The sequence below is a fragment of the Panthera leo genome, chromosome D2 (genome assembly GCF_018350215.1).
Source record: "Panthera leo isolate Ple1 chromosome D2, P.leo_Ple1_pat1.1, whole genome shotgun sequence".
In the NCBI taxonomy this organism is placed as follows: Eukaryota; Metazoa; Chordata; class Mammalia; order Carnivora; family Felidae; genus Panthera; species Panthera leo.
In genome coordinates this window covers 80,705,072-80,719,171 of record NC_056689.1, presented here as the reverse complement: position 1 = coordinate 80,719,171, position 14,100 = coordinate 80,705,072, and the positions used below count along the sequence as shown (strand labels likewise).

At 50.8% G+C, this 14,100-nt stretch overlaps 2 protein-coding genes across 6 annotated transcripts in view; one reads left to right on the top strand and one right to left on the bottom strand.

The window, feature by feature from the left end:
* The window catches only part of DHX32 (DEAH-box helicase 32 (putative)), a 52,863-nt gene extending 52,384 nt beyond the window's left edge, over positions 1 to 479 (top strand). For all 4 annotated transcript variants that reach the window (XM_042909356.1, XM_042909353.1, XM_042909355.1 and 1 more), the window contains one exon: positions 111 to 479. In XM_042909356.1, the coding sequence (XP_042765290.1) occupies positions 111 to 282 (172 nt within the window). In that variant the 3' untranslated portion in view covers positions 283 to 479. The remainder of the gene's footprint in view (positions 1 to 110) is intronic.
* LOC122202812 (BRCA2 and CDKN1A interacting protein) lies at positions 439 to 13,944 on the bottom strand. Of its 2 annotated transcripts, none has more exons than XM_042909360.1 (7): positions 13,747 to 13,944; positions 9,454 to 9,528; positions 8,484 to 8,564; positions 4,372 to 4,461; positions 3,549 to 3,736; positions 2,083 to 2,257; positions 439 to 891 (listed from the first exon to the last, which is right to left on the bottom strand). In XM_042909360.1, the coding sequence occupies exons 1-7, from the start codon at positions 13,915 to 13,917 to the stop codon at positions 721 to 723; spliced, it is 951 nt and encodes a 316-aa protein (XP_042765294.1). In that variant the 5' UTR covers positions 13,918 to 13,944; the 3' UTR covers positions 439 to 720. The 2 variants fall into 2 exon arrangements, with proteins under 2 accessions (XP_042765294.1, XP_042765295.1); XM_042909361.1 differs by having other exon boundaries at positions 439 to 888.
* Positions 13,945 to 14,100: the final 156 nt, after the last annotated feature.

The following is a 14,100-nucleotide window of genomic DNA, read 5'->3' as shown; positions in this document are numbered from 1 at the left end:
TAAATAGCAGTTCCACAAGTAGATTCTCCGGGGGGTGGGAAGGACCCACTCGTAACGTTTGGTATCTCTCACCAAAGAAGAAAGGAGTCTCATCTCTTTGTTTTCCACAGATTTATGCAACTGGCACCACAATACTATTTCAGTAACCTGCCTCCCAGTGAGAGTAAGGATATTCTACACCAGGTGATGGATCACCTATCACCCATGTCAACAATGAAGAAGGAACAGAACGTGTGTGAGAAGTGCCCGGAAACCGCGGAGCAAAGGTGCGCCTTGCAGTGACTCGTCTGCACCTTCCCCTTAGAGCGTGCTGTGTAGCCAGTACCCCAGCCGGGCCGCACGGCTGATCCACTGGAGCAAGGTGAGGACCTTCAACTTGAATACGGACATCATACCCCACACAAGAGAGTCTCGAAAAGAGTTACACTTTGTACATTATTTAAAAATAAAAAATGGAAGTTTTTATTGAGTTCTTTAAATTACTACTCCACATTTTCCTTCTTACTGGAAAAGCTCTTCATCAACCATTCGTAATTCGACCAGATTTTTTTTTTAAAAAAAGCTATTTTGTAAATGTGTCACAGACACAGGTGACAGAACCCTACTTTTTTGTAGAGGACCTTAATCTGAATAAAGTGATGAGTTTTTCAGTAATCTGAGCTGTTTTCTGGTAATTTTACAAAAACGAAAACCAGCCCCCTGCTGCCCATGGGAACTGGGTCAGAGAGAGAGATGCTCTTTCAGTTTACCCATGATTTCGTCCATCTTGTCACCTGGAATCAACATCACAGTTCGCAAGGGCTTCATCGGGACGTCGTCAAAGGACCACCTGCCTCCCAGACAGGTGTCGCTCTCTTCCTGCACCGAGTAGTTGAACTTCAAGATTGCCTTCTAAAGCAAATATATCAAGTTAAAAATTCAGCCAACCTAAAGGCAAAACTCATTTACGTGGCAGCCAGGAATAGTATTTGGTACATGTTTAAGAATGACGGCGAACAGAAGCAGAACACAGAAACAGCTCAGACAGGGCAGTCAGGAGGAGCGAGGAGAGTGGTGCCCCATCGCGATGAGGGGAACGGCAGCTAAGTGAGAGTACTGCCACCATCATTTATCAGTATTTATAATTCTGCTCGTATTCATGATCTCATTTGATTCTCAAAATAATCTTGCAACAGCAAAGTGAAAGAAAGACTCCTAACATCTGACAATTAATGAGCATGGTCTTCAGACACTGGTCTCTCCTCACTGTCCTGGCTGCTCCCTTGGCATAAAGCTGTCATGTGACGACAGGGAAATCTGCATAACCAGGCCATCTTAAACCAACCATACATACGTACTTCCCTAAAACAATCTGTCTAAGGTGCTGCTTAGGCCTAAACATTTTCACTATTTATTCCTGAAAAACCAGGGCAGTGCTGAATCTGGTAGTGTTTTAGTATTTAGTGGGCGTCTTTTTAATAGCGATGGATATCCTCTAATCCAGGAAAGTAAGTTACCCCTCAGATTCAACATTGAGACGAGGTCAGGGTGAGAAAGCACGTTCTCTGGCGTCTGGTGGTCCATCGTAGCACAATATACCTTTACAGGAAGAAAGTGCCAGAAAGCCCAAAAGCGGGAGGACGTCCAGGACTGAGGGCAGGGAGAAGCGTGTGAGCCATCATGGCGGAGAATGGGCCTGCCCTAGCTTCCACATCAACCAGCTGCGTGACTCAGATAATGGCTCCCATCTCCCTCGGACTCCAAGTCCCCATCTGTAAACCAGGACTAACATCTACCTCACGGAGTGGTTCTAGAACTAAACATCTTCTAGTCAGCATATTGTAAGTGCCTGACCACCACCGAGCGTTCATAGCTTTTTTCCTCCCCAGGCTCGTCACCAACGGGGCCGGGGGGAGCTGGCGACTTAACCTGTTGAGAACCTACTAGGTGTAGGCCCTGTGTTAGCTGCCAGCTGCTGCCAGTATGGAGGAAGAGTGGCCATACTCAAAGGACTTTGACATAAATGGGAGAGCAACAAATCCTGCTTATTGTCAAGATCCTTACTGACATCTAAACGAATAGGTGAAAACGGGCCAGTCTTACCTCATAGAAAAATTCTTCCTCTGCATTTGCAAACATTAACTCATCTTTTTCTTGGCTGCTCCGTTTCTTTCTGGGATTGTTTTTTCCAGCTTCCACAAACGTCTTGCTAATCAGAAGGTAGAAGGAACACTCTCCACACGGCTTGTTCGTCCTGTGTGCCTCTGCCAGTTCTTTCCTAAAAGGTGTAACACAGAGGTCTGCCTGCTGAGTCAGGTGAAATGCATGAAATCCACGAACCAGAGCACAGAGAAAAGCAGTGAGGCCTCTTCGGTGGGTTCTGTCGTGTCTGACACAGGCTTAATGAACCGACATTAGGTCTGGACACTTCTAAAGCACCGAGTGTTATTTCTGTAGTCCACTGCACTTTCGATTAATTACAGCAGTGTTTTATAGTAAGTAGTCTGAGGAGTCAGATGATGCTGAGTTGTGGATACGCGGTAAATAACGAGTCTCAAATTCACTCGACATCGACATGTAAGAAGGTGCATTTTTAAGGACAGATGTTAACAAAAAGCCACAAAGGCACAGAGCCATAACCAAAGCCCTCGGAGCAGGTGACTACTAGGCTCCCGGCACTAGAGTCTGGAACTCACTCCTGACCTGCACAAAGGGCACGGGAGGACACAGGTGCCCTAAATTCTAGAGTAGTCTGTGGAGCGGCAATGCAGCCTAAATCTTTTTTCCTTCTGGAAACTCCACAATGTCCCTCTGCATCTGGCTGAACAAAGACGGAAAGCCTCTGGCTTTCCTTAACAGAGGATCAGGAGGGAGATCACCCTCCCGTGAAACCAAACAAACACGAGCTCCAGCGGATCAGAAAAAAGGCGAAGCGCAGCAAAGGACATGCGGCAGAAGCCCGCCGCACGGCAGCCGGGGGTCCTCGTGGCCGGCAGTTCCCTTCCCACCAAGCGCCGCCGGGAGCGCGCGAGCGCCGTGGCCCCGGAGCAGGGGCGTCTGCGCGGCACGGGGGCCGGTCTGTATTTCCGCCCCGCTCTACCTCAAGGTCCAGTCAATCCCGAGCCTGAGCCCTGCTTAAGTTAAAATGGTGGAAACCTAACCCCCCCCCCCCCGCCCCGTAATATAAAAAACACGACAGCAACAAACCCTGAGAAGCCAGACACACAGTGTCAGGACCGCTTCCTTAGTTACAAAACGTCCCTGTGGAATCTAGGAATTGTACCCAGTTTTCGTCACTGGCGTATCGCTTGGCACCTCATCCATGCTACAGAAATCTGGGAAGGGGGGGAAACCTTAGTCCAACGGGCAAGAGGCCACATGAGCTGTTCCTGTACCCCCGTCAATCTTGTAAGGCCGTTCGGACTACGGCCACAAGCAATCAAGGGCTCGCGGGACACGGCCTCCCCTCTGGCCGCTCCAGCTGCCCCCGCCCCACACACACGGTTGGCATCGCTCTGCCGAACCCACCGGGGAAAAACCGTGCGGAGGCGCGTGGCCCGGTCTCTTACCGGAGCTGCTGGTGCATGGGCAGCGCGATCTGAGGAGGAACATTAATGAACCTCTCGCTGAGGAGAAAGCCCACGGGCTTGGAGGCGTCGTTGAAAAGCGCATCCAGCTGTTCAACCGAGCTCTTCCCACAGCTCTTCTCACAGGAGCTCAGGATCAACTCTTTAATTTGTTCAGCACACCGCGTACCCTGCAAAGCAAAGACGAGGCGACGTGACAGTGAGAGCTGTGACTTCTGTCTCACGGCAAAGGCAGTTTCCCGCCACGTCCTCGGTTTCCCACACTTCCTCAGTGCTGACTGCGGAAGCATCGCCACCCGGGTTGTGTACCGGCCGTGAGCAGCGGTGAGAGAGGGTCACACGGACACGCACACACTGGCGTGGCAACTCCAGTCCATCTAAAACCTGAAGGTGAAGCGTAACCTGCACCTGATTCCGTAAACAGCCGGTTTTCCCTTTTTGGCCAGAACTCCCGTCAACAAAGATATGGATGGAAACCCAAGCGAAGGTGACGAAGAGCCCTCCATGGCAGGAAGCAACGAAGCCTCACAGTCAAAGCAAGGGCCGCAGGGACAGCAGCGCCATTGGCTCCCGTGTCGGTACAGACACCAGGCCACCAGAGCCCGATGGTTCTCTACGCCACAGGGACTCAAGGCCCTGAACGGCATAGATTACTCGTAACACACTTTCGTATTAAAAAAAGATTACGGTGAGATTTCACAAGGGCACATACCCTTATAGCATCGCTATCTGATATAAAAAACTATCATCGTGTGTTAAATACAAGCGATTTCGGTCTAATGAACAGTCATCCAGTGAAACTAACCTTTCTTTCCGTTAAATTTAAAAGACTTATGAATCCAAAAATCTCATCTTCGTCCACATCGTCATCACTGTCTTCTGAAACATCCGTTTGCTGTTTGAAAAAGAAATGAGAGTTGTATGTTTGGGAAGAAGCAGAATACGAAGTCCTCTTTCGGTTTTCACAAACTTTCCTCGGCTGTCGTCACCGTAGGGAAGCATCGCACGCTAAGCATCGTGTGGCCGTGGCCCTACCGGCTCACCTCCCTCGATTCTGTTCCCCTGTTTTACACCGTGGATGATCCCTTCCTGCTCCAGGTTTCTTCATGCTAGATACAGTGGCTCAGTAGGTTAAGTGTCTGACTTTTGACTTCAGCTCAGGGCATGGTCTCACGGTTCGTGAGATCAAGCCCTGCGTCAGGCTCTGGGCTGACGGCACAGAGGCCTGCTTGGGATTCTCTCTCTCTCCCTCTCTCTCTGCCCCTTCCCCATCCCCCCCAAAATAAACGTTAAAAAAAAGAAAAAAAAAAAAACCTCAGAACAATTAAAGCCTCTTAAAAGAAGCCACTCTGTCTTCCAAGCAATCCGGCTGCAGCCAGCCCTAGTGACACTGGCTCACCTACAGCCACACTCCAGAGCCCCGGTGAAGGAGGACAAGGCCCGAGTGCCACTTACGCCTACCACGCGCACGGGAGAGGAAGGGCCAGAAGGGAAATGAATTAAGAACTGAGAACCAAGAATGAAATGCCGGCCTCTACCCTGCACTTCCCGGCTCGATGACGGCCCTTCCCCTGCCGGCCTTAGCGCGCCCTCCACACGGACCGCCTCACGCTGCTTGTTTGTTTGTTGAAGCTGCGAACTCTCCGCGCATCCCCAGTACCGAGCGCGGGGTCCGGCACGGACTGAGTCCTTGGGGAACCACGTGCTGAACAAAATGAGAAGGAGGCTGCTGCTCTCCCCCGGAAGGACAGCAGGGACCCACAGCTGCCCGCTGTCCTGGAAGCCGTCCCGTGGGAAGGGGCTTACAGGGCTCTGCCACCCGCTTCAGCATGACCAGTTCACGGAGGGGAGGCCGAGGGAGCAGACGCACCGCCGGTGGCAGGGTGCCGCCGGGCGAGAGTGGAGAACAGCAGGACCTGCCTCTGTGGGCACCGGAAGTCACACCTCAGTGACTGAAAGGGGCCCGGCCACGCTGAGCGGGGCGGAGGAGACGGGCAAAGGGGCCACCAGGCTTTAAGGCCCGCACGCCTGCGGACCCGGGCTGTAAATGACCACCGGTTTCTTCCTGCGGGAACAAGGAAGGGGGTGGTGGCTCAGGTAAGGCCTCGAAGGCCTAGGAAATAAAACTATATGCCAAGGTGAGACATGTTTCAGGTAATCACGTGGATACACTAATGGAGACTGAGAAGGTAACTCAGGGCAGTAACAGCCCGCGAGAGGACCGGCCATGTCTGGTCAGGAAGGAGAGAGGGAAAGAAAGAAAAGAGTATGCATGCCAGCCTTGGTCCCTTAAGATCAACCCGAGACCGTTTTTCAAGGTCTCCCAGCTACCGTGGCAACACACGCAGTACCGACCAACGGAACGCCGGGGGACGAAAAAGGAACCTTCGGTGTCAAATCCTAAGAAATCCTCAAAACGGGGGCACCTGGCTGGCACAGTTGGAGGAGGATGCAACTCTTGACCTCGGGGTCATGAGTTCAAGCCCCAGATTGAGCACAAAAATTACTTAAAAAAAAAAAAAACAACCCCCAAATGGTCACTGGGCTCATACGCAGTCAGCATTCCCCGGAGCACGCTCAATGTTCCTCCCTGACAGGCCGTCAACCATCAACGTCACAGGGGGGTGCCTCTCGTGGGGCTGGAGTCCCAATCCCATTCGGTCTCCTCCACATGCCCCCCCCAGCAAGAACCCCCCGTCTGCGTGGCCCACTCACAGCTCCCCCCCCATGCCTCCCCTCACCCCTGAAGCCTCCTGGTTCAAAACAATTCTCAGCACCTAAGTCCTGAGCAACTCCACCACAAGTGGAGCCTCTCTACACAACCCACGAGTGCAGTTCATGGCCCTCCGCCGCCACCGCCCTTTTCCCTCCACAGCCCAACAGACGGACCGTCTTCTCTAGAAGAGTCTAAATCAACTCCCCAGTCCCAGAGGCTCCAGTGAAAGTTCTGGGCAGTCCTCTCCTCAGGACACAAACCTCTGTCCCTGGGACACCTCAAGTACCTCCGCGGAAGCCATGGGGCTGTTTGGGAAATCATCCAAGGGAGGGCTGAATCCCGTCACCGACAGTAAGCGGTGTCAAGGATAAAAGCGACTGCTTGTTGGAAGGTCACAGGACAGGGTCAGAAGGTAGAGGAGGGTCGGTAACGTATCCCCCAGACTGAAAAGGCACACGAGACGGAAAACCGAAGCAAGCCGCTCCACACCACTTACGGAGTCTTGCTCTGGGTAACTTCCTGTCCGAGGGATCAGGTGAACAGACGATCTCACGCGGTGAAGCCATTCTCCACAAAGTCCGGACCTTACCCTACAGCTGGTCCGGCGCCCGGGGCACAGAGGGGAGGTCACAGGGCGGTCACCTAAAGCGGGGCCTTCCGCGCGCCCCTTGACGGAAGACCAGAAGGCCTCACGCACTCCGGCCAGGGGGCACGTTAACCTCCACGGGGCCCAGACCGCGCAGTCCCAAAGGTCATTGTGCAGGCGCAAACAAGGCAGAGGACCAAAGACGGAGGCAGCGTCGTCAGCACGCCTACAGACCCCCCTCGGCTGGGGGACACGTGGGTGGGAGTCTCCTTTCCCACCGCTCTAATAAAAGGAAGCTACTGGACGTGCTGTTCCTTCACTTCCTTTACGCTCGGTGCCGTGAGGGTTAGTGACGGAGATGCCGGCGATCCTACCCGACAGTTCCAGAACGTCAGTGGAGCACTGACGGTAAAGGCCAGACCGGGGTGCTTGGGAGGAGAGGAAGTAGAGGCTGTGGGTGCCAACTTTTTCGAGAGCCTTGGCTTTGAAAACAAAGGGAGATGTCGAAAGGTGAGGTGGTCAGGGGTACCTCAGACTCAGGTGGCCACTTTTTCACCATAACCTAGAGTCGGCGACCGTGACGGCTGACGTTCCAGCACTTGCCACACGCCACAGCCCCTTTCTCACCACCGTCCGAAGGAGGGACCGGCACCATCCTCGTTTTCAGAGATGGACATGGAAACAGGCTAAGGTCACTGTAGCGATTATGTTTCCCACCAACGGCCAGGTCTCCACTCCCATAGGGCCCGCCCTGGAGAGGAAGGGAGGCCCCTGGCCCACCGTCCCAGCCGGGCTCCCAGTGGACAGCCGGCACTAACCCGCGAGTCGTGTGAGTGGGCCATCCTGAAAGGGAGCCCTCCAGCCCCCGCTGACCCTCTCGGGCTAGTGCAACACGGAGCAGGCGTGTCCTGTCCTCACTGAACTCTGTCCAAACGGGCGACACAGACGACCTACTATTCTAAGACACTAAACTGCGGACGCTTCACTTAGGCAGCTACAGGTAACCGAAGGCACCGCCAGGGGCTGGACGCACAGGCGGGATTCACCCTCCCGCTGCGCGTCCCCCAAATGCTCCCTCCCAGGCCACCGCCGCCCCCACCGGAGGCGCCTCCGCGGGCTCTGCCGGTTGCTAGGGAGTAACGGCGGCATCAGCAGGGTCTGCCCGCGCCCTCCCGGGCAAGCGCCCATCTGCTAAGAGGGGCCAAGTCTCAGGCTCACACCTCACGTGCGTGTGTCACAGGCAGACCTAACACGACAGGTGCACTCCCAAGCTCACGTTCCCTCCCGACCTGCTCCTCCTCCATGTTTGCAATCTCGGTCACTCGAGCTGGACACGTGGGAGCCACCCTCGACTCCTTTCCCGCCACTCACGAAACCCCATCACATCTCATCTCCCAAACACCCTCCGAATCACCCCCTTCTCTCACCGTCTGTTGCCACTCCTGGGTACCTGCATTCAATACTCTTGGAAATTACTAGAATGGCTTCTAACCAGTCTCTCTTCCTGAAGTTACACCTCTTTCCAGTTTGAGCCCCTGGCCTGCCAACTAAACACCAGGAGGATCTTACAGGCCAAAGAACTAATTTGATAAGAACCAACAACGGTCCCGCTTACCTTAATCACACTCCCGATGTGGTTTTGTTGAATTAAGAGATCAGTTAGTTCTGCAATGTTCACAGGAGCCTTCAGGAAAAGCTAAAAGGAGAAAAATACTTACTTTAAATGAAAATCAAGGCAAAAATTTTAATAAAACTTTTAATATCCACATTCAAATAATGCAATATCCACGATGTGACCACAAAGACAACCCAGAAGGAAAGGAAAAGCCCAGGAGCATCCAAGCCAAAAGCACTGAAATGTAAGAGGCAGTGGTAATACAGGAGGTGTGGGAGAGAAGAAGCCAAAAGAGCGGAAAAGAGAGAGGAGGAGGAGGACCTAAGGCCAAAGAATGTGACTAGGACACTGGAGCCACCTTAAACGGGGTAAGGGAGACTAGAAGCAGAAGCAAGCATGGATTTTGTAGCACCAGCTGGTGCACTCGGGACAGACTCTTCCGCAAGAATTCTTCCGCCCCGGGGAGCCTGGGTGGGTCAGCTGGTTAAGCGTCCTACTTCAGCTCAGGTCACGATCTCGAGGTTCAGGAGTTTTAGTCTCGCATCAGGCTCTCTGCTGTCAGCGTGGAGCCTGCTAGGATTCCCTCCCTCCCTCCCTCTCGGCCCCTCCCCTGCTCTAGTCTCTTAGTCTCTCTCAAAAATAAACAAACTTAAAAAACAAAACAAAACAAAACTTCTACCCCACCAAGTTTGGATGTGAATTAGAGAAAAACAGAAGAGTCGTTCAAGTATTTAGCACATGAAAAGGAAAAGATTTTACGACAACAGATACTTAATAACATATTAATGAGGCAAAAAACAGGGTATGTTAGCCTTGGAAAAGAAGGGAAACCATTCTTCCTTCTCTGCAGGGTCCAGAGAATAGGAACGGAATTCTAAAATAAAGGATGGAATTTGACCTAGTTGGCGTTGCTTGAATGGCCTGGATTTTCTCAGAAGAGCAAAGTTCTGTGTAGAGTCAGAGACCATACCTGCTGCAGTAACTTCTTAATTCCGTCATAATCATTATCTGAGATGGAATACGCTTCAAATTCAACGTTCACTTCCTGTAAATAACACACAAAATAGGTCATCACACGTAACTTCCTAAGATAATTCAGGCATTATTTTCTACTTGGCAGATTTTTCTTCTCCTGCTCCCTCCATTCTTTTGGGCTCTATGTCTATCTACAGAACATGCCAGAAAAAGGACGCAAAGAAAATGTTATCACTGCCTGAGCTTTAAGGAGGCAAGAAAAGTGCCAAGACTGCCATCTGCACAGGTTACAAAGCACCTTCACACTATCTCCTCATTTGACACAAAAGCCTGAGAAACAAAAAACTGAGTGATCTAGTTTCAAAGTAGAGCAAGTCGGCCCCACAGAAAACCACCACAGCAGCCGCCAAGGAGAAATTATGTACCTGACTGCAAGGGCGAACGAAGAGCACAACCACTTCAAAAGTCCCTGGCAGGACCTACAGTTTGGTTCAGCCCACGGCTCCGAGGCTACGCTTCATTTCCTTGGCAGGTACTGACCGAGTGCCACACGTACCAAACACCGTGCCAGGCACTCACCATGGAGAGGTAAGCAAAGCAAGCAGGAATGGTCCCGCCCTCGTGGAGGGTACGGTTTAGGGGGGAATACAGACTTGAAGAAAACATTAATGCAAATAAATGTGAGGTTGCAGCTATACGTGCTATAAAACACAGGTGCACGGTGCCGTAACAGCTTGGAAAACAGGTAACAAAGTCTTCCCTTAGAGAAGGGACGCTCGACCGACTTCGGCTCAGGTCACGATCTCACGGTTCGTGGGTTCGAGCCCCGCGTCGGGCTCTGTGCGGACAGCTCAGAGCCTGGAGCCTGTTTCGGATTCTGTGTCTCCCTTGCTCTCTGCCCCTCCCCACTCGCACTCTGTCTCTCTCTGTCTCAAAAATACATAAACATTAAAAAAAAGAGAGAGGAAAAAAAAGAAGGGATGCTTGAGCTGGGCATGAGGATAAGAGATCCTGGCACCAAGAACTGCACACACTAAGGCCCCAAGGCAGGAGGAAACCGGTGAGTGAGTGCAAGAGACTAAAGGAAGCTGTGTGTGGCTGGGCTCCTTGATCCTCTGCAAAACAATGACAACATCAGGCCTGGTTTTTAGTGAGAAGGCTTAGACTTAAAACTGCCACAAGGTCAGTCCTGTGTCATACCTTGCCTGCTAAGTGACACACTTATTTGGGGGCTCTGATGAAATAGTGTTTTCCCCCATACTTCCAAGTTTAGCAGGTTCTGGAATTTGGGTCTTAGCCGGAGAAGGCTGCGGAGGAAAATCACACGTGCCTTTGCCTAGTCACCCTGCCTGTGCGTATATTTAAGCATACCCTTGGCTGTTCAAATTTGCCAAGGGCTGGATATCAAGGTCAGTTTATAAACGTCAAATCCTGACCCTCGGAGGTAGGTTCGGCCAGATGTGAGCAGCAAAACCCGGAGGGAAGGAGGGTGTTCCAAACAAAACCACGAAACAATTCATCACTAGTCAGGTATTCCTTATAAAGGAATAACTTCTCTAAACAATACCCTTCCGGTGTTGTTTTTTTTCTCGTCTGGACAGAAGCCTCAGACATCTGTCCCAGGCTATTATTACTGGCCGCCCCACTGCTACAGATACCCGATGGATTATGTGCCCAGCACCGCTTTCCCTGGGAACGGCCTCCCCAACCGCCAGGTTTCAGGGCAAACGGCCATCTTTGTAAAACAGAGCCCTGCCACTCACTCCCAAGTGACAGGATTTAGAATTAAGACGAAATACGACAAATCTCAGAAGCTGTTGATTTTCTATTCTCTGCTATATGGAGTAGGAACAGAAAAAGAACCAAATATCTTGAATGCAACAAAGAGCAGTAAAGCAAAGACAAACGTGAAAGACTTTTCATGTTCTCCACGACATCCCAGGCTCCCCAGCCGGTTCCAGAAGCCCAGCTACTTCCTGCCCTTGGAGGTCTACGATGCCCTTGCACCCTTACCACAAACTCCCCTTTCTGCTGAAGCTACCCTCTGCGGGTCTCGAATAAGCACGAACAAGAGCCCCAACCACATGGCTGGGAGCACTGAACGTGCCTAGCGCTCTTCTTCTCATCTTTTCAGGACCCCCACCCGATTCCTGAAGTTCGCATACCCACTTTCTATCTCTGCCAGCTGCCTCAAAGCCAATCACTCTGCTTTTTAAATCGGGCTTATTGCCCACGAGTGTGCGCGCGCACACACACACACACACACACACACACACACACACAAACACACTTCCTTCCTTTTAAACAGATCTAAGGCAGATTTTGAATTTCCAAAATAATTCCAAAATAATTAATAAGTTAATCTTTCAGTAAGTTTTCAACACATCACCAAATTTATTTCCTGTTTCTTCTTTCCCCTACATAGACTGCACTACACGTGCAGTCTTAAACTTTCTGTGTGTCCTCAGTCTTAAATGGTGACAATTCCCAACTTCAGAGAGTTGACATAAACGTTAAATGAGTTAATACAATGTATACAGATCCTGGAACAGCATGTATTATCATTATTATCAGAAGATAAATTCTTACAAGTAGAATTACTGAATCAGGGAATACATACAATTTTAAACTTTGATAGATACCGTCAAATTGTCCTCCAAAGACACTGCAACAAATTATACTCCAGTGGTATATGTAAAATGCCTATTTTCTTATGCTACTATGTCAATGACGATTACCACATTGATGATTTTAACCACCAGAGTGCAACAGATTATCCATGTTAATGCAAGAGGGAGGCACTGATTTCTGCAACCCAAAGTTAGCAAAATAGCCAATTAAAGCTCTAAGTGAAAAAAGGTGAGACCACATTCAAGGCAAGGGGCCAAAGAGCTATTTCGTAAGAGAAGGCTCTGTTCACTCAAGATTTATCATATACCCACGCCAGTCTCAGCCCTAACCCTGAATCCACCCTTCTGACTCAAGTTTATCTCTGACTTGATTTCCCATCACTCTTGATTATTCTGTTGTGGCCACTCAAGCTGCCTTTCTGATTTTCTCATTCATGAAATGGAAAGTCACTGGAATATTCGGAACAAGGAAGAGGGAATAGACCTACATTTAAAAAAGATCTCCCTGGGTGTGCTTGGCTGGCTCAATTGGAAAAGCGTGTGACTCTTGATCTCAGGGTGGTAAGTTTGAGCCCCGTGGCCTTAGAGATTACTAAAAAAAAAAAAAAAAAAAAAAAAAAAAAAAAAAAAGATAAACTTCAAAATACGGTACTTAGCATTCCTAGAATCTTGTAAAAAAAAAATAAATAAAAGATCTCTCCTGCTTCAGGTGTAGAGAGAGACGGTTCAGGAACAAGAATGGAAAAAAGCTACTGAAGGAGTCCAGGCAGGCGGTGAAGTGTGCACTAACATGCTGGAGAATCAATGATGAAAAGCGTCTGGAGACAAAGATAAAGCTAACAGGATCTACTGATAGACTGGATGCAGGATGACAAAAGGGAGGAATTAAACTACTGGGTTTGAGCAATTGGCGAATATGGGGGCCATTTATAGAAGCCGGAGCATGAAATGCAAATTCTGCTTTGGGCGTTACTAAGTTTTAGGTACCCATCGGGCATTCAGTGATCTTAAGGATCATTCAATCCTAACTACTCATTCAACAGATATTAAGTACCTATAATGTCCAGCAGCACGGCAGGAGCTATTCTGAAACACAGGAACCCAGTTCTAGGAGAACCCATCACCCGGACTTGGTGAACGGGACAAGGTCAGGCGCCCCGGAGGCAGAAACACTGTTTAGGGGAGATCTAAACAAGGATGGAAAACACTGCAGGATGAAGACCAGCCTCTGATACGGGTCTTGGTAGAACGGACAGAAGGCCTTCAAGGAAAAGAAGGCCGCTGTGCGTGAGCAACGGAACAAGAGCCGGGCGGAGTGACCGCAGGGTGGGCAGAGAAAAAAACTGCAGGCCCTTGTTGGTCTACTGCGGGTTTGGGGCTTGAACTCTGGAACTAAATAAAAAAAAGCCCCTGAGAAGTGTTGCGGCGGGTTTTCTCCGGGGGGGGGGGGGGGGTGCGACCCGGCAGAGTAGGACTTCTGAAAATAATTTCCGTGTCTGCCATGTGCAAAAAGACTTAGTTTATCATCTCCAGTTTCTGCTTAGAGACCCTCAGGTACTGGAGGTCGCTACTCCGAGCAGCTCACAGTCACAAGGCTTTGGCGGCCAGAAAGTTTGAACCCAGCCTTAAACCAAGCTGGGGTCGACTGTGGTTCTCACCTCGTCGACGCTCTCGTCGTCTTCATCCTCTTCTTCGTCACTATCTTCATCGTCTTCGTCCTCGTCCTCCACTTCATCTTCTTCTTCTTCTTCCTCGTCTCGCGGGACCGGAACACCTGGAACCCGCGGAGCCCCACCACCCAAAGCACGCCGCTTGGCCCTGGACGCCATGATACCAGCCTCACTGCGCCTGCGCAACTCCCTCCAACCCGCCCTACCGGACCCACCCATGCAAGGCGAGGGGGTGAGAGATCACGAAGAACCTCGGCGCTGAGTCGGTGTCAACCTCAGAGCCCCTGCTGGATTCCACGGCCCTGATACCTACGAGTCAAGTCCAGTGCGGGGTCTTATTTT